The following is a 25,826-nucleotide window of genomic DNA, read 5'->3' on the forward strand; positions in this document are numbered from 1 at the left end:
ACGAGAGAGAGACTGGTTATTTATCAGCCTGAAAAGGCTTTTCCTGGACTAACTGAGGGAGGAGCTTTGAAGGGACTGATAGAAGTGTAATATATACATATATATATATATACATATAGTTGGTTTTAGTTTGTACAGTATATTTATTTGTGTAAATAAATGCATATATGCTTCCCCCTTCCCTTATAGAAGCCTTTGGCCTGAAAGTTTTCTCTTTGGTGTTAAGATAAATTGTGGGAAGGGGTGGGGGAAGCCTGGAAATTGGATTTTGGATTTCTAATGTGGCTCAAACTGCCCCATTACCAAAAGCAAGTTTGAAAATTATTGCTTTCCCCTTGCAATTAGAATCATTTGCTATAGTATGGAGCAACATGCTGCAAATAAGATAAAACCAGGGAGGGATCCACTTCCCAAAGCTGAAAGTGTCACAGTACAATGAAATCATGTAGTATGACACATGACCTCACCAGGCTCAGGCTGCTACCTCCATGTGAGTCCTCTAAGCTTCATCACAATTGAATTCTATTTAAAATATTTAACCTTTAAAAGAGGAAATTCATTTCAGAATCACCTTATTAAGATCAGTTTATGTAGCCCAAGGGAAGTGGAAGAAGACAGGCCAGATAGCACCTACAGGTGTAAAAGCTTTTCGTGGGGTAATATAAGTAATAAACTACTGCATGCAACAGATAAGCAATTAGGCAGGTAGACAACGCATGATTTGGGGCAGAATATAAGTAACATTTCCTCTCTTTTCTCTCTCTTTTTTGGCAGGTATGAATGGACTAGGTTTGCATAGCACAGTTCTATTTACAAGCAGTCACATTAAGATTCAAAATCACAGCCAAATGTATTACCAATCAGTATGTATTTGATTTATCAGTTGCTAACTGTGGGAACATTTCTGTACCTAAATTACCAATTCATGAAGTGGTGGTGAAACCATAGTGCATGAATACAGTGCATGTTTTTGAAACAGGAAATCTCAAAGTCTGTATACAGCCTAACAAAAAGTAAAATATCTTCTTATCTGACTGGAGACTTGACTCTGCTTTGAGCCCTGAAAATTGTTCAGCCTACACAGTCGCTGGTTGCTTCCCCTCCACCCAAGATTACCAGCTCACCTAATTTCACAGCTGGGATGGTATTTGTGTCCATGTAGCTGAGTGCAATCTTACCCTGGGTGCCTTATGAATAACCAAGAATTTTTCTGTTGTATGGCATGATACTGTCAAGGGAAGAGAGATCTGCTCTAACACCTGCCCAAGAAAAGTTTATCCATCAGAAAGAGTGGCTTGGTTTCAATAAATGTCAGAAGAATACATGTACCTGCTTTAGTGGTGAACATGGCAGTATTGGACTCAATGATCTTAAGTCTTTTCCAACCTTAACAATTTTATGATTCTTTGAATACAATAGTCCCCACAAATAAGGAAGGACACTAAGGAATCTTCCAAACAAAAAAAACTTGTATTAAAGATGAGATTTTCGCAATGTACTTTGAATTAAAAACAAACAAAGAAAACCATATTTTTCTTAAACAATAATACATGAGATACCAAATATACTCCATTTCTGATGTCATGATACTGCCAAAAATTAGTCACTCAAAATAGCTGAATAACATGTCTCTGTAACGCATATGCAGTAACCTGTCAAAGTTCATATCCTATTTTTTTTTAAGGGGTCATAAGCCAGGATAACAGAAGAGACACAAAGGCTCAAAATTGTGGAAGTAAGTTTAAAATTTAAAAAAAAAAAATCTATAAGATCATCAGATCTAGATTCTTCAGAGAGTTTCATTCTCTTGTAGGAGAATAGCTACTGGCATAGCTGGGGGTCAGTACTGAGGCCGTGTTGCTGAGAACACAGCTGCGCTGGGCAGGACACATCTCCAGGATGAAGGACCACCGCCTCCCTAAGATCTTGCTCTACGGTGAACGTGCCACTGGCTGCCGCAAGAGAGGAGCCCCGAAGAGAAGATACAAGGACTCCCTGAAACAACATCTCAGCCTTGGCCATATTGATCATCATCACTGGTCAGCTCTGGCCTCCAATCGGGAGGCCTGGAGACACACCATCTATAACGCTGCTGTTTCCTTTGAGAGCGCACGCAGGATCACTCTCAAGGAGAAAAGACAACGCAGAAAGAATCGTGTCCCGCCGATACCATCCAAGGAGTCTTTCTGCTGTGCCTTTTGCAACTGGACTTGTCTATCTCGAATTGGCCTTTTTAGCCACGAGGGCGCTTGTAGCAAATGTGGGTAGAGCCCTTCCCAAATCTTCGTTTGCGAAGTCTAGCCATGATGATGAGCTTGGGTTCAGGAAATACATAACTGTTAAGAGGTGAGTATGCTCAGCTCCTCCCTGACATTCTACTTCTACAATCATATCTTTGATTTTGAGGAAGAGGTGAAATGCCTAACTTAGTATCATCTGAAAAATAGCCTCATAGAAGGATTTATCCACTGTCCAGGGACATGAAAAACTACTAGACATCAATGTCAACGTTTTTATCTGTGTTATTTGTCATAATCATTATGTCATTTACGCACACTGTCATTGTCTCCATCAACAGTGTGCTAGCTAAAGCTGTTTATGCATGTACTACATACAATAAAATATTACACACTGCTCTGACAAGAAATGGGGGTTTTTCTGCATCCCAAATCATATATTTTTGTCCTCATCTTAAGCTAAGAGTTATGGGGTGATTTTCTTACAGTTACACTTCAATAGAGAATGTAGTTCCATCACAGCAAAAATACTTTCTAGAAAGGTTAGCAACATTTTGGTTTTTAGGGAAAACAACAGAGAAAACAAGGACTATGTTGAAAATGTGACTGTTATATATTAGAACTAAAACAGTTTGAAACTTTTGGTTACATGTATTTGATTTTTATGCTAGATAGCACACTATAGTATTTTCATTGAAATAAAGTAAGGTTTAATTCTCTTTGCTTTGAATTGTAAAATGGTCTGGTTTGATTTCAATTCCACATGTCAAAATCCTTTTTGAAATAGTAGATTGATCTTCTTTGCAGTTCTGCTTCTCAAGAGGATTTCCTGAATAATAAATTAAGAATAAAGGCTTTGAACCTTATTACATTTATTTCCCACTTTCCTAAATAAGTTCTGAATGTGTAACAGTAGTCATTGAAAATGTTCCATTTCGTCTGAGACTAGGAACGAGGGAGAGGGGACTGGAAACTGTTCTCCCATTGCCTGCCAGTGCATGTCAACACAAAGAGGTCCAGCCCCAAGGCCCAGCTCCCACAGCATCAGGTCCTCTCCCTCCAGGCTGAATGCTATTACTCTTAATAACTCCCTGAGCCTTTCTTCACCTCCCACTGAGAGTTTCTATGCTGAACTGAAAATAAGTAACACAAAGATTAGAGGAAGGAGAGGGGTTTGGGAAAAGCAAAATATTTTTCTCCAAAAGCATCCTCCATAGACCTGCATACAGATAGGGATGACAAAAGAATTAAGGGAAAGATTTTATTAAGTAGAATAAATGCATACTGTGATATATATACTGTAAATCATATTAATATTTAAAAATTGTATGCTCCAGACAGTAGACCTGTATGGATAGCAAAAAGCATGGAATAGGGTTATATCACCATCATTTGATCAGATAGTCAATCACATACAAAATTGAAGAACAAACAATATGACCAATGAAAACTATTAATAATGCAGTTTGTCAGATAACCCCCTGCTCTCTAGGGAGGTATCATAAGGCAGCAAAGTACAAGCACTCCAAATTTCTATTTCATTGTAGAACTGGCTATAGAATATTTTGACATGGGTAGATAATATATTTAAGACATTCTTCATGTTGCCATAATCATTCTTAAGACTCTTCATCTGTGAAATGCTACACAGATACATAAGTGGCCCCCTCTACCTTGCAGGACAGTGAATTGTTTGAAGGTATAATTACACCCAAAATGCTTGATCATGATGTAATTAAGTACCTCACTCTAAAATGAGAATTAATTTAAACTAGCATTCAAAACATCATTTAAAATTAATGTACTAAGACATAATAAAAGTACATAGTCTTACAAAAGAGTTACTAAGGATTTGAACATCATAAAAACATGATCCTTTGAAATTTCACGTAGCCACATTTCTGAGGAGTAAATATCATAATGAAGCATCAGCCAGAGATACTGTAAATGACCAACAAGAACAAGCAGAGAACCTCAAAAAGAGAAAGGATGCTGATTTTTATTGGGACGACTGCACCATACTCAGATTGGGATAGGACTACAATGAGCACCTTTGTAATCATAACCAGCATATGTTCAGATACACCTTTCTAAAATATAAGGAAAAAAATACATTAACAAAAAAAAAAAAAGGGGGAATTTTTTTCATTTTCTTTAAGGAGCACTGTAAAAAGGTGAAGTAGGTAGTAAAAGCACCCTTCACATTCTAAAAACACGCTTTCTTTTTTCAGTGTCACTATATTACTGGCAGAAAACATATAGCCTTGGTGTTAAAGGCTCTAAAAGTAAAAGCCAATGTGATTCAATATTACAGTGAATGAAGTTGCAAGAAATTTTAATTCCTTTTTTCAGAAGAATGATTCATGCTAAATGACAAAAAGAAAACATTTAATCCATGGAAAACAGAACCACATAACATCAGACCAAAAGAGATTTCAAGGAGTAATATGTACCACAGTCCACTCTCACATACAATTTTTCTTCCATCAATTCTACAAAATTTCATAATTTAGTATTGCTGAGATCAGATTCTTGGTTGGTTAACCTTTACATAGGATGTTTAAAGTTCTTGTCTTTATTTCAAGGTTCTGTGCAACCTACCTATAGAGCTCTGCTTATTCTCACCCTACTTTTAAGATCTAACTCTTCTCTTCTGAAGTGAAAAGCAATGTAGCTTCCCTTCTGATCATTCCTTTAAAGCTTTTCTTATCCTACTCAGCCTTTGATTACTGACCTCTCTATGATTTCCACAAAGAATCAAGCTATTACTCTCATTTGGGGGGCCACAACCTCTCAAATCTCATAACTCTTCATGTCAATAAAGCAGCACTGATGTACAGCATTGAAGATCTGGACACTATACAGCCTTTGTATTTTATCTCTCTGCAACTAAGTTGCAAAACCTTTGGTCTCATGTTTCAAACCCAGTTTCCTTTATTGTCATCATAAATCACATGAATGATAATTTCACAGAGGAATTGCTAAAAACATCTCAGATAAAATGGGAAGTGACCTTAATACTCATTCAAAATTCAACCCAAATTTTAAGCAGATCCGAAAGTCGCATACTTCAGTTTGCAGAGGTGTGGGACAATCAGAGCCCGGCCAAAAGAACAATGTTTAACAGAGAGTTCCAAGAAAGTTTTAATATGAATGCTGATATCCAGGCCATAGGTAGTTCTGCTGATAAGTGCAGAAGCTATATAGGTTCATCTGACCTTTTTTCTGCAGGCCTGTCAGGTATCAAACTTTACATTCTATGCTATCTCACTGCATATAGAAATTGCAAATGTGAAAGACCTTTGCATGCTCACTTTCAGTTCTTCTAGCTGACATGAAGACTTGTATGATCTAACACAGCAAATTAATTTTTCTTACTTTCATTATTTTTTCTTCTCACCATTTTAAAACACTACTGCAACTACAGATTTCCCCTAAAATCCAGGGGAAAGGTATCAAAAGTTCATGAGCAAGCTTTTTCCTCTAAAATTTATAGTCTAATTTTGCAAAACAATTAAAATTATATATATATATATATGTGTGTGTGTGTATATATGGTCCAGTTAAAAAAAAAATGCAATGATTTCTAGCAATTAAATCCCTGAATGTGTGTACCTTATCTATCAGCAAATAATTACCAATTTATACAGAAAATTTAACATCTTTTTCTCTTCCAAATTTTGTGAAATCATTTGTAATCTTATGTTTGTTATTTATTTGGAATTACTAATTACAAAGTCAATTTCTAATTTTTCATCTGTACATTTCTCTTTTTAGATAGTTTTTATCTGTAAATTGATGAATGTTATGCACTTTTAAGTACAATGCAGAACATGACCACTTTTTTGTCCACTCTAGCCTTTTGGTAGATGTTAATATTTCTGTCCAAAAAGTTAAAAAAACCCCAATTATTCTAGTAATCTGCATACAGTCCATGTGTTTGTTATATTTTGAGATTTTATATGCAATATAAAATGTCATTTCTAAAATTGAAATGACTGGACATGGCACTTATTGCTATAGTTTAGTTAACATGAGGGTGTTCGGTCAAAGGTTGGACTCGCTGATGTTGTTGGTTTTTTCCAATCTTAATGATTCCATTATTCTATGATTCTAATATATCTTGCAAGAAGGTTCAGTGAATTGCAGAGCTTATTCTATCACTCTGCAATCCAGCACTTACAACGTTCTTAAAAGTGCCACTTTTAGAAACTCAGTCACTTTTTCAAAATTTAAAAGGAATAAAATAAATTTGTTTCCTTTGCTGTAGTTTAAAAAGTCAAAATCAATTTAAAATGTTACCTTGAAGTGTTTCTGGTGCTGGAAATAACTTGTTCACTTCAAGATCAGAGAATAATTGTTGGTCTATCTGAGAATCTTTGAAGAACTGTTCTTTCTATAGTGTGGCTCAGGAAAAAGTCTGCCAACAGTCAGAAGCCAACACTGAGAGTAAAAAAGCACCCTTATTTTCTGAGTCAAACAATGTTTACGTGGCACTTACATTCCACTGGACTCCTCCGAACAGGTTTATGACGTGTGCAAATGACCCTTCATTTTTCTTCTTCTTTGTTTGAAGGAATAGGACAGGCAAACAATGTTCAACAACAAAATCTGAAAAATGTAGTCTCTGGCCCAAAGAATCTATATTTGAGCACATGGAAAAGTAGAGAATAGATCGGAAGGAAGGGAACCCTGAACAACATAGTGTTCCATGCCATCAACACACCACCTACCCCATGACTGCAGAGCTTGTGAAGAAGACACTTGAATCTTATTATTTTGTGGAGTTGGGTGGAATGTATGTAGTGCATAGACTTTCCATTTCACTATTTTACATTTTTAGCTAAATAACAAATCAACCAAGACCATCGGCGGCTAAAACTTCAGTAAATGATGAAGACACAGTAGAAAAACCTCACAGCATTAATCACCCATTGTCTACTGATGTGACCGAAGATACCACTTAAGGAAGCACACCTCACCCCACAACATCATTTTAAGAAACTGAAGATAACTTATTTTCCGCAGAGCACATGAGATCACAACACCAGACTCATTTGTCTCAGTGACAGATCATATATGTTATGTAGATTCATCAAAGATTTTCAAGCCTTAATTTGTCTGTCTGCTGGTATTATCTCATCACAGAATAAAAATGTTTTATCCAGATTAATTAAATATTCATTTTTTAAATAAAACCTAAATATGAAACTGAAATATACATATTTTTCAGCAAATATTTTGCATAATTCAACAGGATGTTGCATTCTGAAAATCCATGATATTATCAATGCCATATATTCAGATCTGAGGATTATTTGCTGATAACCTATGTATAGAGAACTGTCATGTATCAACTACCCTTTTCTTTCTATTTATGAAAATACCTATAAGAATGTTAAATTACCTCTAAACATTTATGTAATTCAGTCATAATTAATACAAGCAGATATTAGAGTTATCACCAGGATCTTACATGAACTGGGAAGGTAGATTGCTTTTTGTGAGAAGATGATGATCAATTCAACCACGGAATAGGATTCACTTCACTTGCTTTGAGGAATCTAAAAGTGGGACACCTCGTCCAATTTAGTCATCTAGATCTATTTGCAATCTGTAAAGAGAGATGGGCATCCTCACAGGTTAAGTCATACCAGTCTAAGTAGCTTACTGACATATGGAGGTGGCCTGCCAGGAGTTGGAGAATTAAGTAAATCCTGTCTCATGAGCTCTATCCAAGTGCAGGCCCACAAGCCTTAAACATGCACTAGTCCAGGGTCAAAATCATTATGCCCAGCCATGCAGTTAAATCAGTTAAAGTTCACTCTAACAAATATACTCCTCCTCCCCTGTATATTGATTTTTAACACAAATTAGGTACACTTGTACTTTTACCTGAGCTCTCATAAGAACCCTCCATACAAAAACACCTATCTCAAATACTGGATGCAAATAATACTCTGGAAATATTGAACTATAGTTGGTACCTTTAATGGCTACACTCATCCCTTAAAAGTCAAATTCTGACCTCCTTTTCTACACTGATTTACACTACAGTCCATTATGTAAGTCCCATTGATTTTGCTGGAACTACTTCTTCAGTAAAATCCTACTTGGTAGATTAAAAAGCATCTGCATCTGTTTACAGGTGACCAGTCTGAACTCCATTCCATAAAATATGAGCAATTACTTATAAATCAGGGACATTTCAAAGGTGAATAATTATTCAATGTATTGAAAGTGTTCATAATATTAAAGCCATCTAATGTATTTTCATTGCTCCTCGATGAAATTATGAAACTACTTAGTTTACCTTTACTCGTATTATAAAATTAAAATAATTATTAATATATTATATATTAATGTATAATTATTGAAGTATATATTTACTTGTGGTATAGTGGTATCTAACATCAGAATAGGTTGAAACATATTTTAATATCAAACATAATCACTAAAGAGATCACAATAGAAAGATTAAGATTTGCTTTACCCTTGTGCTCATATTTGTTTAACATGCTGATATCCTGTAAATCAAGTACTAACTAATAGAGAAAGATTGTTTTATGGGAATTTCTGCATTAACAGTCTATGTTTTAAGTCACTAATATTCCAGTATGCGTGTGAGACGACATTTTTCTGCAGTTACAAAACAGAACAAATATACTACTTTATTTGAGGTACTGAGAAACTATGCACTGGTAAATTTAGAAATGTATTTTGAATCAATAGATTCAAATAATATTAAAAACATCTTAAAAATATTGAGCTATGTATTAAATAGAAATTGTAGACTGCTATGAGGTCTCCCCTCAGTGTCCTCTTCTCAGCTTGGAAAAGAGGAGAATGAGGGGAGTAACTCATTGCAGTTACAACTTCCTTGTGAGGGGAAGAGGAGGGGCAGACACTGATCTCTTCTCTGTGGTGACCAGTGACAGAACCCAAGGGAATGGCCTGAAGTTGTGTCAGGGGAGGTTTAGGTTGGATATTAGAAAAAGGTTCTTCACTCAGAGGATAGCTGGGCTCTGGAACAGGTTCCCAGGAAAGTGGTCACACCACCAAGCCCGACAGTCCATGTGTTCAAGAAGCATCTGGTTGATACTCAGGTACATGGCATGACTCTTGTGGATGGTCCTGTGCAAGGCCAGCAGTTGGACTCAGTGATCCTTGTGGGTCCCTTACAACTCAGCATATGCTGTGATTCTGTAATTCTGTGACTTTTTGCCACTCAGAACAGCTAATAAATGAAATAATGCAATGCTAGTTTGCAGTTAGTCATCTGCATATAAGGGCAAGAGTAGTCAAATCATGCTTGTGCTCAGGAGCTGAGGAGAGAGGAGGCTCTATATCCTACTGACTTAGAGAGATCAGTGTCATGACAGCAATTTCCTTTTCTTCACCACACAGACTCTGAAAACATTAGATGAGAGGTCAACCCTTCTTCAGCTTTACCCACTCAGTCCTTTGTGTGCAGCTACACACATGTTTTATGTGGATAAGGAATGTGCTTTTGAAACAAATTTCCTGACTGCCTCCAATTTCACTTGGTGGAGCAGTCTTGCTGTGTCTCAATGCATAGCACAGTAATTAGGGCAAACCAATCCATCATATGATTTCTGGTGATACAGCTGTGGCCCTCCAGCTCAAAGGAACATACAAACCTGAAGAAAAATATATTGAAATGAGTACCATGGGGACCCCAGATGCTCACCATCGACTGTTTCACTCTGCAGAGGTGCACTGTTCGATTACATAGGTGTGGTCTCAGGGCACCTGGCCTCCTAGGGAAGAAGGTACCTCACAAAGACCACTCTTCCTCTGCCCAACTGGTATCCCCCCACCATGCAATAGACCAGGAGCAAATGTATCATGGACCACTACTAGTGAATACAGAAAAATATATTCAACCAAATTAACATGTCTGCTGCTGATTTTGGCAATGAAGTTTCACATCCAAAGTTATCAAACAGATTAGTTCACAGCACAATGCTAGAGTGGTCAACAGGAGGTCAACAGGTCTGAAGGATGACTGGCCTCCTGTGAGAGTACAAAGAGCAGATCAGCCTGTCTGACCACATCTAAGGACATTGAAAACCATGCAGCAAATGGTCCATGAAGACTTAAACTATTTTTATTGTACTATTTGTATTCTAACTGTCTATTTAGGCAGAAAGTATTCACATCAAATGTTCATACTTAAAAAATGTTAGCACTGTAACCTGAAATGCTTGAATATTGGCAGACAGGTATATGCAAGACTAACACAGTTCTTCCAGTTCTCTCACAAGGCAGGATTACAAGAACATGCTCAAAATGGAAAAACCAAATACCTTTTCTACCTGAAGAAGGATATGAGGTACTCAGGCTTATAAAGAACATGTCTTCCCATTCACAGCAAGGGTCTGTTTGTGGCAGACCAGGAGAGTAAACTGATGAAGAACAGCATGCAACACCGACTATCAACTTTCCTGTTCTACTAGCATCTGTCCAAAGTTGGGCTGTACTGGAAATGACAGAGTAATTTACTATCGTCTCCCAGGAACAAGAGATTGAGTGCAGATGACATTCTTACACATGTGATACCCAAGTTATGTCACAAGTAATAATGGTTACAAGTTTTCAGAGGCTACATTTGGAAGGTACAGCTCAAGAATTCACACAAAATTGTACTTAGAATGGCAATTCATTCACTAGGATATGACCTTCGAGTGACTCTGAGCTGGAAAAAGAATTTCTGGATTCATATGCTATTAGCAAACACGTGCATATACACATACATATTAAAAATATTCCAACTTGGCAGGAGGTATATCAAATATAAAATGGCAAGATATTCCATTTAAATGACTGTGCAGTAGATTATGAATCATAACTTTGTAAAATATTATAAATCTAAATTTGATGCATTTCATGACAGAATACTAAACTTGAGTTCTATTTATTAGTAAAATTAAAAACCTCTGTGGAGTATATAAAAAATTTCTCTTTCATGTTAGAATAAGAAGTTTTTTTAAATGATAAATTTTGTAGGTGAATCTGACTTTAACAATTTAGATTTGAAATTTTAGGATTTAGAAGTGCTATTCCACTGGATATATTAGAGATATTTAAGAATACTAACAACTGGTGAAACAATGAAATGGGTGACAGCAAGTGAAATGAAGAAATCAAATCAGTGAATGGGTAGCATATGTTAGGTCCCCTGATTTGACAGCTCTTGGTCATGTTAATTAATACTTAAGAACATTAGCAGTTGCCAGAATGAAATACTATTCAAATTGAACCTTCTGAAATTCTGTAATTTCTGTATCAAAAGACTGGTCCTTTGTAAGACAAGTGAATGTGTATATTTTGATCAAATATACTTTAAGTTATGGTCTTCTATCACTTATCAGTCTATCGGACCCTGACAGAAGAGAGATGGCAAAGTTCATGCCTGTCAGTTCTCCACCTTGAAGAGAGAATTTGATCTAAACATTCTGACCTGATGAACAGCACAAGAAACTCTGTATTTCTGTCTTATTAACTTTGACAGAATGTCACTCGCTATTCTCAGACAATCAACTTTTTCTTTGGAGTTGACTAGTAAGGCTTCTGAAATTTGGAATTAGACAAAATCAGCAAAAATGGTGAATTTATTGCATATGATATAACATATTAAAGAGATTAAATTTCATTCAAGTTATTGAAAGAGGTCTTGATGCCAGCTGGGACATGATCTATGGTCCTAAACCCAAAAGTAAATGCTTTCTGACTCTGGGTATTATTTAATCATACATGATGCTGTTTGATTTAGTGCTGCATTAGAGACAGCATGAGACCACTGCAGTGCAGCTACCCATAACACAAAATTTTCTTAGTTCTGAGATATTGTATAAAGCAGAGTAAGAAACAGCTCAGACTATGACAAATACTCCTCAAAGTCTTTTGGGTCCAATTGATGTGATGGGTAGCAAAGATTCAACAGGCAACTTGGCTCCTGCTTATCGTGCTGCAAATCTAGCTCCTGCGATTTTTACACGGAACTATTGTACTTACACAAAACAGCAATAGACATTTAATAAATATAAATAAAAAGTCAAAAATCCTCTGTGATTTGTTCAGAAGATACTTTTCAAATAGAAATCAAGAAAATGCCAAAGAGCAGCAAAAGAATAGAAAGAATATGAATTTCCCTTTGTAATTCATGCCTAAACATCCAGATCACAATGCAGAAGTAAGTCGCAGAGAGGGAGTGCACACAGCTATTTCTATGTGCTCTAAAACACTCCTGAGCCTTAGTGCCTTTGGAAAATGCAGCAAACTGATGTGTCTCAACTGCATCTGTGCTGATTTTCTTAACTTTCTGTAGGTCTCATCAAGAAAAAAAACTACTTTAGGAGGGATTTTATGGTAATAGAACCATTACTCAAACTAAATAGCAGTGCAATGTACCTCTAAAAGATTCACATTCCACTTTTCAATTTGTTCTATAAACTTTTCAGAATGTGGCTGCATACACACGAGTAAATTTACTTCTTTCTGTTAATGATTTCAAGTACAGTTGTATTTTCAAAGAGGATAGTTAAGAAGATAATTAAATAATATATCTGTAAAATTCCTAGGTATTTATGATTTCTGCTTTACAGCACTGTGGTTTTTTTTCATGCAAACAAATAGTACAGTTTGATAGAGCTAATTCAGATTAAGCTAATTTACACAGGTGTCTCTGTACTTTTGGAAACTCTTCCACCTTCATTTTTAGCAACACAGTCAGCCATTATAGGCAGTTAAAGGCTGATTAGGTTTGAAGAGTAATTAAAATACTAACCATACAAAACAAGGGAAGAGACTACTTCTGTAGGGATTTGCATGAAGATTCTTAATTAATGTTTTTGTTGAGGTTTTATTAAAGGGCCACATTTTGCTGTTCAAAGACTGTAAACACTATGATAAATGCACGCCTTTGAGGGATTCTGTGGGGAAAGTCCAGAACAGATCTCCATCAAACTGTGTCTTCTTATGTCAGATTTGAATTTGAGGCTATGTTTTTATCCATTAAAACATGATAGAGTATCCAACTTTGTTACATGTTACATTTCTATCTGCTTATTCACACAAACACATATCTACATGTGTAAGCACATATATACATAGAAATACTTTATATATATATAAAAAGGGCATCAGAAATTTTATTAGAATGAAATCAAATATTAGCAGCCTGTGAAGTTAATGGAAGCAAATCTGAGTAAATTTCATTTAATTCTTACCCCTCTCTTTACTCTTCATCATTAATGTTGCTTTCTTTTTCTATCACTGTGTTTTGCTTTTCTGAAAGAGCGATGGTGTATATTGTCAGAACCTCTTTTTAATGCAATTATTAAAATAGTACTCTGCAATATCTTTGTTTCATTTTCAAATATTTGTATTCATCCTTCTGTAGAGTTCTTAAGAAACACAAGACCTAGAAATCTATCTTAAGGACTGACAAGTAATAGCTCAAAAACCAAGAGCTGGAGCTAAGAACACAATGACAGGAATAAATCTGGTCAGTCCACAATGTTCCTAAATAATGCCAAATCTTCAGCTACCAGAAACTTGGCCCACCAGATGAGTGGGAAGCAGAGGGAGATGAAAATACTCCAGGATGTTAAATTTAAAGTAGGCATAGAGCCTCTGTTATCTTCTGTAATCATGGTGATAGTCCTCTCTCTGGAAGAATCAATAGGAATCAAAGGATGAATACTGTCTCTGTCTTTACAGTTTTCTGCTGGGGGCACAGGGATGAGCAAAAAGCTTCTCACCTCCTCACTTCCCATTCCCACAGAGATCCCAGTGCTAAAGAAAGACTGTTGGAGGACCCTGAAAGATTCATGTCTCATCTCACTAAAGTTCTTTTTATTTTCTATATCTATGAATATAGAAAACCTGCACCTTGAAAAAATATGTAAGGTAAAGCTTCTAGTAACTTCCACATATGGTTCAATCCTAGTCATGCTACATTCTTTTCCATTTTGTTGTAGTAAGACAAGTGAGTTTTCTCTGCAGATGCTTTTCTCCTTCCCTGAATAAAAAAAGTTTAAAGGTAGTCATTGAAATATTGTTTCATGCTTACTATGTTAATGGACCAATTTGATTTTTTTTTTTTTAATTCCAGAGAAGTTGGAACAAATCTTTAACATTTTTCAATGAACTATTCTAATATTGAGAATTTGATCAATGTACACTAAAATTCAGAAACACACAGAGCTAGCTGCAAATCAATAGTGACAAAGAAATTACTTTTTCAAAGTTTAGGTGAATCATTGCTTTTTGTAAAATGGTAAAAATCAGAAAGTAAACAAACAGGCAAACTCAAGAGAAACTTATTATTTTATTTGTCTCCAAAGCACAGATTCTTTTAGGAATAAGAAGCAACAGCAACCAAAAATAAAGAGGATTTTAAAATAAAGTTTAAATAAATAACAATTATATATTTAAATAATGGTTTAAAAAAACTGTTCAAGCCATCACAACACTTGACTGTAATAATCAGTAATGCATGAGAACAGAAGTAATAGGAAGGCTTATGCCCTTGTGTAATTCTAACCTTCAAGGAAAATAAATTCCTTCAGGACTTCCAGTGCTAAAAACACTGTTGATTTTAGATGGAAAAGAAAAGAGAGAAAGGTTTTTCACTATTAAGCATTGTCTAGTGTCTTCACAGGGAAAAAAAAATGCTTCAAATTGGATTAAATCAGTAACATCTTCACCGCAGCTAGTAAAAATTTGAATATGAATAACTCGACTAAATAGAGAATAGGGATATCAGTTTTGTTGTTGCTCGGAATTACAAATGTTATATGAGAAAAAGATTCAAGCATCTCCTAAGTAAGATAAACAGGAAGGCATAATAAAACCCATCTCAAGCCTGAGAAAACTTTATATCTATCAATTTGCCTTTTAATATTATTGGAGAGGGAGATTTTCAGATTATGGCTGTATCTCAAGCTTTTGGATATCTTTCAGTGTACTACTGCCTACTGACATCACAAAATCACAGAATCATTCAAGGTTGGAAGAGACCTCCAAGGTCATCTAGACCAGCTGTCAACCCCACACCATTATAGTTACCCCTAAACCATACCACCAAGTACCACGTCCAGAAGCCTCTTGAACACTTCTAGAGACGGGAACATAATACACAAATTGGACTGGTGGGCAAAACACAAAAAGAATCTTATTATCTGCAGTGTCCAGATAAAAATACAGGAAAATCAGGATAAATAGTGTTTTTAAGTTCAGTCTTCAAGTCCTCAACTAGAGACGGGAATACAGAATCATATAATCACAGAATAGGTAAAGTTGGAAAGGACCACAAGGGGTCATCTGATCTAACCTCCCTGCTCAAGCAGAGTCATCCTAGAGCACATGGAACAGAACTGTATCCAGAGAGTTCTTGAATATCTGCAGTGAAGGAAAGTCCACAACCTCCCTGGGCAACCTGTTCCTGTGTGCAGTCACCTGCATATTCTTTTTAAGAATTGAGCTGAAAATTAGGACTGAGAAACTACACATAAAATATCAGAGAAAACCCACTGGAAGGACAAATGACAGCTGGGATAGGCCAAGATTCAGGTTTCAATATTAAGTTATAAATAACTAAATGTAACAGCTCTTATATTCATATTGAAATTTGGGGATTCATTCATTCCTTTTATTTACCACCATTATTTCAGAGCAGACTTGGCCATGAAGTAAACCTCTGTCTTCTCAAGGGAAAGATAATTTCAGGAGTGGGATATTTAATCTTTAGTAGACATAGAAGATCATAGTACACTGACTCATCTGTGGTATGAAGAACCAGCCAGGATTTCATTGCTGCCTCTGTTTTGTGCATGGGAGGCCCTAACAAATAACTGGGGTGTATCAAGATGTCATTTGTAATTATCTGGGTCTATACTTGGCTGAGGTCATTCCCCCATTCTCCATCTAGAATTTTCCTTAAATCATAGGAGGTTTATTTTGAACTCCCCCCCCCCAATCTCTTGTTTCAGTTTACTTAAAATGAACATATTTATGTTACCCAACCCTTTAAATTTGAGTTAGATAAGCATAGGGATCATGATGAATCACCAGCTTGTTTCAAGTCTGCTGCTGTCCAAGTGTCTTTTCTATTGTGGTAAACTACTTTTAACTGGTTTTAGTCATGAGTCCTATCACTTGTAGGTGCTCTTGCAGAAGAATTCATAGGTTTTTCCCCTGTGGGTGAAAATACATGTGCAACCAACATATGAGACCGCCCATGTCTTCTTCCCACCACTTGATATCATATTAACTTCCTGGGTACAGAAAATGTTTTCTTTCTATTTTCAGGCACAGAGAACATACCATAATTTTGTTTCATAAAATATATGGATATCTGTTTCAATCAGAAATTATTTTGGATCTATCAAGATGTAGCCTGTGCATTTTATACACTACTTTTCACTTGGTAATTCAATTTGACAGATGTGATGAGGCTGAGACAAGTCATACAACCATCTGTGGTAACATTTAGAGCTTCACAAACTACAGTACGTACACCCCTTATTCCACCTGAAGAACTTAAAGTCATGTATTTTCTACTTAAAATAGTAAAAACAAAATAATTCCTTTCCAGACATGGGTAACTATCCAGCCATGACTTACTGCTATGTGAATCAAGGCCAATAAGTAAAGGATTAGAGTAATGAGTTATCATTTAGCTCAGTGAGGAAGTGAATATTACTCTTTTTTTTTTTTTTTTTTTTGGTTGAGTATGTGGTAAAAGGCAGAAGACAAAGCATTACTGAAATGAGAGAGTGCAAGCATTGGCTCTGATATTTCTGTGAGATGTATTTCTGTGAGAAGTCCAGTGCAGTGTTTGAATTGATGGCACAGTGCATATACAATAAATCTGATGGTTCAGAAAGTGCAGGAATGCATGTGTTTGGATACTGCACAGTGTGTCTGTCTGACAAAGCCAGGAGAACAGGGGTGTTGGTGTGCAGAATGTTTGGAAGAGCACCTCCATAACAAAGGTTGTGTGAAAGTCTCACCAGGCAGCCAGAAATCTTGGGAGAGCCAGTGAAAAAAAGTTCATTTTCCATGTGGAGAGTATTATTTAGTGGAAGAGGGAAAATCAAGGCACATCACAGGTGACTTATGTACATAGTGGAGAAAATTGGGTATTGCTGCTTCCACTAATAACAGAGAGGGTGGTCACAACCCGTAATGCTGGGGGTAGTGGCAGTAATTAAGGAAATTACCCTGACATTAGGTAAAGGTATCTACACAAGAAGTAACATAAGCAATCTGCTGTAGTCACAGAAGGTGACACTCTTGTAATAAACTTTCCAAGTAACAACAAGAAAATATAAGATCAAACTCAGCTATTGATATGAGTGCTGTATTAACTGTCGTGACAATTTGATACCTGAGCAAGCAGGTTTGTGAAAACAAGTGATAATTACCTAGAGTTTTTGCTCAAACTTTATAAAGGCTTTCAGTTTTATAATATGATATAGAATCCTGTTTTTTACACGTGAGGACAAGCAATAAGAATGTATTGATTTCCTTTTTACTCCATCCTCAAACAGAGTTTGTAAACTAAATAAGGAGTTCAAGACTTGACCTATCATCAAGACCTCAATAGTTTAAACAGAAATTTAATTTTCACTGTATATACTTCAGGGATAACAACATGAGAATTACTGTGATGCGCCCATTCTCTAAAAAAAAATCATATTGCAACTACAGATAGGATCAGAGAGGAGGTCACTGAAAACATGAATGGAATTGAACCACTGCCACAGGTCTTTAACAAATTGTGTACCATCACTGGATTTGTGCAAATTAACTACTAGATTTCTCTTACATTGTCCATGAATTTTTTCTTCATGTTTAAGAAAAAATGTTACACTTTTCTTACAGCTCAGCAATATGCATTGGAGAACTGAAGGGAGACAGAAAAATGATGAAAAGAAAGCGGTTCCTTTCCTGAACTCCTGTAAATGAACAATTTACAGATAGTGTTTTACTTTCAGAGTTACCTGTGCATTTCTTGATATTGCTATTTCTTTTTCCATGTGATCCTAACTTGCATCCAAAGTTCTCCTCCCAAAATTCTGCAAACCAGACATTTCTTCGATTGTTAGCAAGTGTTCTGCTCCGAAAATATCTATCAAATCCTACATTCAAGAGAAGGGAAAGAAGCATTAAAATGTGATACTGTATCAAAATAGTAATTTAAAGACAATAACAGATTTTGTATAAATATAAGAACAAGAAAAAGTTTTAGATACATAATCAGATCATGATTAACACATCCCATCTGTATTACACTCTTTACAAATATCTCCCTGTGGCTAAATTCTCTATGTAACATCAGTAGTGCTCATTTTTTTCTAAAGAATTACCAGTTTAGTATGCTTAAGGAGACATTAAGTGATGTTACTATGTCCAGTACCCTCACAGGAATAAAGTGCTTCAAACCAACTTCCATTTCATCCACTAAGTCTGAATCATAGTTAATTTAGTGGGTTCTTAAAGTAAGTTTAGGAGAGGAAAGAAGGGCATAGATTGATGTCCTCCCCAGAGAATAAGCTGACTCATTATCATCCATCCAATGCTCTCCTTATTTGTCCCAAAAAACCACCAGGCTATGTTAAGAAGCTCTCGACCCCAAATGTCCTAATTAGTAGACAATTATAAGATTGCCTAATTGCAGATTCAGCATCTCCTCATCTTAACAGAGGTATTAAATGATTGTTGGATCAGGCCCACTCCGGTTACTTAGTTGGAAAGTTTTTCCTGATTACCCTGTAATCAAGGACTACATGATTTTTTAATTATTTTTTAAAGAGACATATGGTACTTGAACACTGGCAGAGAACAAGGTTTTTATGTGTGTCCCTACCATCTATTGATGTTCTTTTGGGTAGAATGGTTACTGCTCCTTCCGCAATCTCCTCTTGCTGCTGAACTGGTGAAATTTTTGACCCCCAGCTGTCTGAGCCAATCCAGAGGAAATGTCCAGACTGATTAGCTTTTTTTGCTGCTTCCAGTATTCGCCTGCAAACAAACAACAGATGATTAATTAAACAAACTGCATTTACAAAGAACCTGAGAATCCCCAGCATTTATCTTGGCTATGCATAAGTAAACTTACACTAATCATGTAGTCAATAGTTTTCACAGTCTAAAGCATATTCAATAACAGCTGTAATGAACTCAAGATACAGTACTATAGAAGTCAATTTGTTTCATCTTTAGCAGTATTTTTCTAGTATTCTTGTTTGTTTCTTCCTTTTCAGTCACCAAATAACAATCTATTGGCACTGGACTCTTTGGAGCTAGGTACAGGTTAGAACTACACAGAATAAAGGACTAGCACACCATATAATTACAACTCAATTTCTTATCATCAGATTTCCAAGAATTTTTAAATGGGATTGAATCTGAAACTCCTTTATTACTCTATTCTACACCAGCCAACCAAGCATCTTTGTGAAGAGGAAACATCTTCAATACACAAAATTAGGAATCAGGCACCTAATATCATCTTCGTTCGCAAACATGATCACTGCTCGAGCGTTTGGAGTTTCCAACAAGCGCTTGATGATCTTTTCAAATTCTCCTGGTCTTGGTTCCCGAGGGATTTTGAGTGACTGAGCAATGCAAACACCTCCTAAGAAAAATTAAAATGATACCAAAAAAAAAAAAAAGAAGAAGAATTTTAGCACACTAAATATCCATACTTCAGATAATCCACAGTTAACCAGACAGGCAAAGAAAGCAAGGTGTTAATCTGAGATACAGCAGCACAGCCAAAGTAAAATTATCTGTGTATTTTGAAATATTTACTGTACTTACTTGCACATTTAATGTCTTAAAGATTACAACACCGTTACCTGTTATTTAATTTTTAAATACATTTTTAAACAGAAACCAGACGTATATTGTCAAGCACCACACTGGCTCAGCTGGACTGAGTTCCACAGACCTATCTAATTCAGGGCACCTGAGAACTCAGCCTTGCCAGAGCATTGCATTGAACCATGGAGCCACAATTCCACAGTTATCTTATGTTCACAGAATCACAGAATATGCTGAGTTGGGAGGGACCCACAAGAATCATCAAATCCAACTGCTGGCCTTGCACAGGACCATCCACAAGAGTCACACCATGTGCCTGAGAGTACTGTCCAAATGCTTCTTGAACTCTGTTAGGGTTGGTAGTGTGACCACTTCCCTGGGGAGCCTGTTCCAGTGTCCAACCACCCTCTGGGTGAAGAAGCTTTTTCTAATATCCAGCTAAACCTCCCCTGACACAATTTCAGGCCATTCTGTCTGGTTCTGTCACTGGTCACCACAGAGAAGAAATCAGTGTCTGCCTCTCCTCTTTCTCTCCTGAGGAAATTGTTCATAATGTGGCTCTTTGGCATCAGGTACTGTCATACACCTCTGCTTCCTCAGCAGAGAGTACAATGCAGAGAATTTGCAATGTCTTCTTATGAACAAATACATACAGATCACTTTTAATTGTTATTATGACATTCTTAATTAAGTTGTCTTAATTATTTAATAGGTTATCATTGAATATTCTAAATTACTAATCAGCAAATGAATACAAACTCAGAGATGATATTTTTTTCTATCTCTTCCTGACAGAGGGAGGCAAGTGCTAATTGTCAGGAAAAAAATGGCCAAATTTCTACAGAAACTTAGGGATTTCTAATAGCTTTCATACACCAGTTCAAGGGAATCTCTACTTCCTAGTTACAATACTGTTATCTGTGTATTGCTGCAAGGAGAAAAATTCCTTCAGCCTGTTTCTTGAATCACTGAGTCCATATTGGCACCAGCTTCCTATACCATAGATGATCTATTATTGTTTGCTGATTCACCTATTTTGATTATTTTTTCTTAAGAACTATTGCCTGATTCTCATTACTACATCTATTACATCCCAAAAGTATTTGTCCTTGTCCATCGTTATTCCAAGCATAAAAGCCTCTTGTGAAGAATCTAATCATTAATAAACCCAGAAAGTCAAGAAAATTAATGTTAACTCTAACAAAAAGTGACATGTTACTAGACAAAAGCAAAACAAAATATAAGTTTTGCATCTCTGCATCTGAATACTTCTACACTGAAGATTGCCTTCAGGGTGAATAAGAACGTATTTTAAGAGAGATGTTCTATCTTTAATGAATGCTAGTATTTATTTTCTGATGCATAAGATCATTTGAGGCACATATGTTACTATGTATTAAGGGTAATTAGCCAACCAAAGTCATAGTTAGAGGGCTATGTCATGTATCGGGAGGCTTTCCAACACTCTCAGCAGTCTTGTCCACCTATCAAAATGTCAACCTTCTGTTTTTCCAAAGTACTTTGCTTATTAGGTTGATGCACACTATCAGTGATAGGACTTGAACAAAAACAAGGGTCCAGCCAGGTGAAGCTTGGGATGTAGATTTACATGAAGACTTTACTGAGGTCCCTTTTGTAAGCTTTCTTAAACTTAACGTATTTAATCTTTAGGCAAAACAGGCAAACAGGTTTAGATATGGGATAAAAGAAGCATGTAATTGTCAACTGCCAGTGTAAAAATAACTTTTAAATTACATCAGCCAGTTTTATTCACAGGTAAACATATCACCTTTTTCTGTTAGATATTAATTAGTTGCAATTACATTATTATTTTGTTAGATTGAGAAATTCATTCTACAGCATAGGCTTGTCCTGAATTCTTCTCTGCTTTACGTGAAAGAAATATTTGCAAGTCAGAACATCTACCATTTCTAACAAAAATTGTTTGTACATAGTGCTTTACCATCTACAAATAGTGTAACAATGTAACATAAATAATTTACTCATCTGCTTTAAAATGGAATATAGGCCCTTTTTCTGGCACTAAATTTCTTCACATTTTTATGAACATCTTGGTTCCCCCACGATGGACAATCAATTTGCCAACAACGACAAATAAGCCTTTATAGCAGGTGATCCTAATATTCATATGGTATTTTTGAAAATCCACTAATGAAAAGATGGACACTCTACTGTGAAAAGCTTCAGCCAATTATCTAAGCTGATTTAGGCTATAGTGATAGACACTCAAAAAGCCCTTTACTACAACCTCTTTCCCAAGTAATAGGGCAGAAATGTAAGAGAAATATTTAGCAGATATCCTGTAAATGAAACAATCAGCAATTCATTGTTAAAAAAAGAAAAACTAGAAAAAAATGCCAAGCTCTCAGATGTCCCCAGAGTCCTTCATCAAAAAAAGTAACAGAGATCCTAAAAAATGACATAAACTAATAATTTGTTACCTCATATATTTTGAGAGCACATTTTTCAACTACTTCTACTCATGCAAAAGCCCTTAGGAAAAAAAATCATTCTATCCACATAAAACTCAAATGCAAATATTACAAAATGCATATATATAATAAACTACATATAGCCATCTACAATCTGAGTGAAATGGCTATCAAGCAATGAAAAACTGCAGTATCTAAAGAGGCTATTTGCATGAAAATAGTGTAGAAGAAACACTATTCCATCACTGTGGCAGCAAGTTCAGCCATGACTGTACTGTGTATCTCAGCATCTCTGCATTGAAGAATGTGTTAAGTACTACTAGGAACAAAATAAAATGCACCTCAGACTTGTTGGTACATTTATAATTGACTGTGTAGGCTATCTCCAACACAAAAACCACTCTGTATACATCCTTACCTATATATTGCATATACAACTGTTGCTCAAACAAATAGCAGGTATCAATTTCAGCTAATGATGAAATGCTAGATCCAGAAAGGTACTCGCAACATTACAGTGTCTAACCTCTTGGCGCCCTACTGGCTTTGAAATCTACAGCCTGGGCTAAGTGCCCAGACACAGAGAGAGATAAGTGCCTAAGAAAGGGATTCCTATGTGCCAGCAAACTGAATAAGGAAAAATCATTTCTCCAAAATAGGTAGCTGAGGTACTAAAAAGACAAGTTTTAAGGCCAGCAGTAAGGATTTATCTTATGAAGCATGAACAAAAGAGAGATTTCCCCAAATCAAGAAGAAATAGGGTTTGAGAACAGATGTCTCATATGTGATACCAATGGATTTACCATTTGCTGCAGAGGTGCCAAAGGGCAGGTGGTTCAGACATCTAATGTCCCTGGAGAATTTATGGCTCTGAATCATAAGAACAAATAGCATCTACACATTTCACTCTGTCAGCATTTCTGACTGATTTGGGATGATGACTGCTTGTCCCTGTGGCTGGTTTTTAAAATATTTTTTATCCTTCATTGTCTGGGGATGTACTTAAAAAACTACATTGGTCTAAATTTCCCTTGGCCAAAATGATGATAAATCTAACATTTGTAAGAAGAAATGAGAGGTAACTTTCTTCTTACTGAGAAGGAAGTTATATGTTTAAGCCCTATCAATTAAAAGGACTTATGATGAGGCTTCAGAGGGCACTGCGCTAAAAGCTGTTATTGAGACCAAAAACAAAGTCAGCCAGACAGACTCACTTCAGCTAGCTCTACTATGGAGACTAGTAATTTACCCACTGCTCTTGTAGCCATTCCCTAATTCATATATGACTTAGGAAATGAAATTAAGAGTTTGCATCTGTCATACATTTCAAAGACATTAAGAGGCCACTGATGGAAAGTAGTTCTTCAGCTACTCTGGGGGAAAATAAAAGTCTTAGCACCAAACTGTGCTAAGCCTCTTTTGTCTGTTCTCAGATCTGTAAAGCTAAGGTCATTCTCAGCCATCCTAGAGCTTGATTTGAGAAAGAAAACAGTTAATATGAACTGCATTGCATCACTGATGACAAGTATCCATTTCTCTTCTGTCTAGCACCTATCAAGTGTGATATCCAGCACCTGGGGCCAGGTGATGATAAAGAGGAGAGCAGAGGTGGGAGCTGGAAATCAGGTTCATGGCAGAAGATGCCTCACTTGTGAACCAGTGCTCAGTCCAGCCACTGTGCACCATGGTTAGCAGCTGGTAACCCACATACTTTTAAAAATGGAGTTGTCACCAGACCTCATCTACGAAAACATGTTTCTGAGTCTTTTTCTCCATTGTGATAAAAATCACATCTTAAACAAATTGTTCAAGGCTAGGCTTGGTTTGCTTACAGGTGGTCTGTATAACACAGCTTGTGGGAAACACATTACCACCAAACAAAAAAAAAAAGGGAGATTTTGAAGATATTGTCAGTACACAGAATCAAAAAACGTTTTCTATTCTTTTGGTGCTCTTAAAGTAGTGATTCTTCAAACAGGGGAAAAAAGTATATGTAGTACCTGCATAATTTTGGCAGTTAAAATTGCAATGATTTTAAAATAATAAATACTAGTTTTTACTCCCTGGGGTTTTGAAATCACAAGATGACATGGTGCTTGTAAACCATTAAATACTCAACTGTATGAAGCTGGGTGTCAGAATTTAATTGAATCGACATTGAATGTGTATTTGGAAAATATCAGACAGACTTTGTAGAAAATTTGCACAAACAAATTAATTTCCTGAAGAAAAAGTTGAATGATGAAGATGAGTGCAAATACAAGGGCCATATTGTCTCCCACCCCAGGTAGGACTCAGCACTACATTATGGACCACCTTAGTAGGTTATGCAAGAAAGGGTACTGTCTTTGTACCAAAAAAGCTGAAGACAGTTTTCAGTTCAAGTGGGATCAGTGTTGGGACCACAACCATACTACATGGAACTAATTTACCCTCTAAACTATTTTTTTCCCCACATAAATATAACACTAGCCTTAGCACTGGAATAGGAAAGAGATCAAGCTGTGCACTTGCTTTGACAAGCTGTCTATTTCTTAGCATGAGGAGGTATACGTCACCTGGCTCAGTACACATCTTTGCAAGTTGATTATTTCATGACAGCTTCATCACAAATCACATTGTTCCTGAAAAAGCTCAGGAAAAATAGCCAGGGCATATCTGGGTTGCAGTCCTACCTAGCAGGAATTTGTCAGCTGGCTTCAAGATGAATTATATGTGACTGGTCATTAGGCCAAAAAAATTTTAATGTAGGCCTGTGGAAAGTTTCAAAAAGACATTACAGAAATATTTGAAGTTCTTCTTCCAAGTAGAGGAACAGATGTCAGACACTCAGAAGAAGCCTCAGTGAGAACTCCTGTGAGGCTCACAGGGTGATGCCACAGGCAGAGAGAGCCTCTGTCTGACTGGACACTGCACACTTCTGACAGTATGACATATGAGGAAAACCAGACAATTCCATTTCTCCTCCTCTTCTAGTACTTCCTCTGGTTATATTAGAAGTCTAGAAAATCTAGACTTGGTTATATCAAAAGTCTGTTCCAATTGCCAGGAACCTAGATCAAAGATTGTTGAAGATACTAAAAACTACAAGATGCTCCAAACTCAAGTTCTGTGCACAAAAATCAGGATAGTCTGTGAGTCCATCAAGACATTCTTTTTAAGTAGAGACTTCATTATTTGACAACTTTGGATAGTAAGAAATCTGAATGTTAAAGAAAAATAAGGTAAGTAACTGTTCTGCATGAGACTTTCACTGATGTTGATAATCAATAATTTT

General features: G+C 36.2%; 1 protein-coding gene across 3 annotated transcripts in view; it reads right to left on the minus strand.

Moving 5' to 3' along the window:
- The window catches only part of GRM8 (glutamate metabotropic receptor 8), a 330,760-nt gene that overhangs the window by 160,996 nt on the left and 143,938 nt on the right, over window positions 1-25,826 (minus strand). For all 3 annotated transcript variants that reach the window (XM_008926587.3, XM_018067986.2, XM_018067984.2), the window contains exons 4-6: window positions 19,773-19,908; window positions 19,138-19,292; window positions 18,272-18,409 (exon numbers count right to left, since the gene is read on the minus strand). In XM_008926587.3, the coding sequence (XP_008924835.1) occupies window positions 18,272-18,409; window positions 19,138-19,292; window positions 19,773-19,908 (429 nt within the window). The remainder of the gene's footprint in view (window positions 1-18,271; window positions 18,410-19,137; window positions 19,293-19,772; window positions 19,909-25,826) is intronic.

Source organism: Manacus vitellinus, unplaced genomic scaffold (genome assembly GCF_001715985.3).
Source record: "Manacus vitellinus isolate BGI_N305 unplaced genomic scaffold, ASM171598v3 scaffold_13_pilon, whole genome shotgun sequence".
In the NCBI taxonomy this organism is placed as follows: Eukaryota; Metazoa; Chordata; class Aves; order Passeriformes; family Pipridae; genus Manacus; species Manacus vitellinus.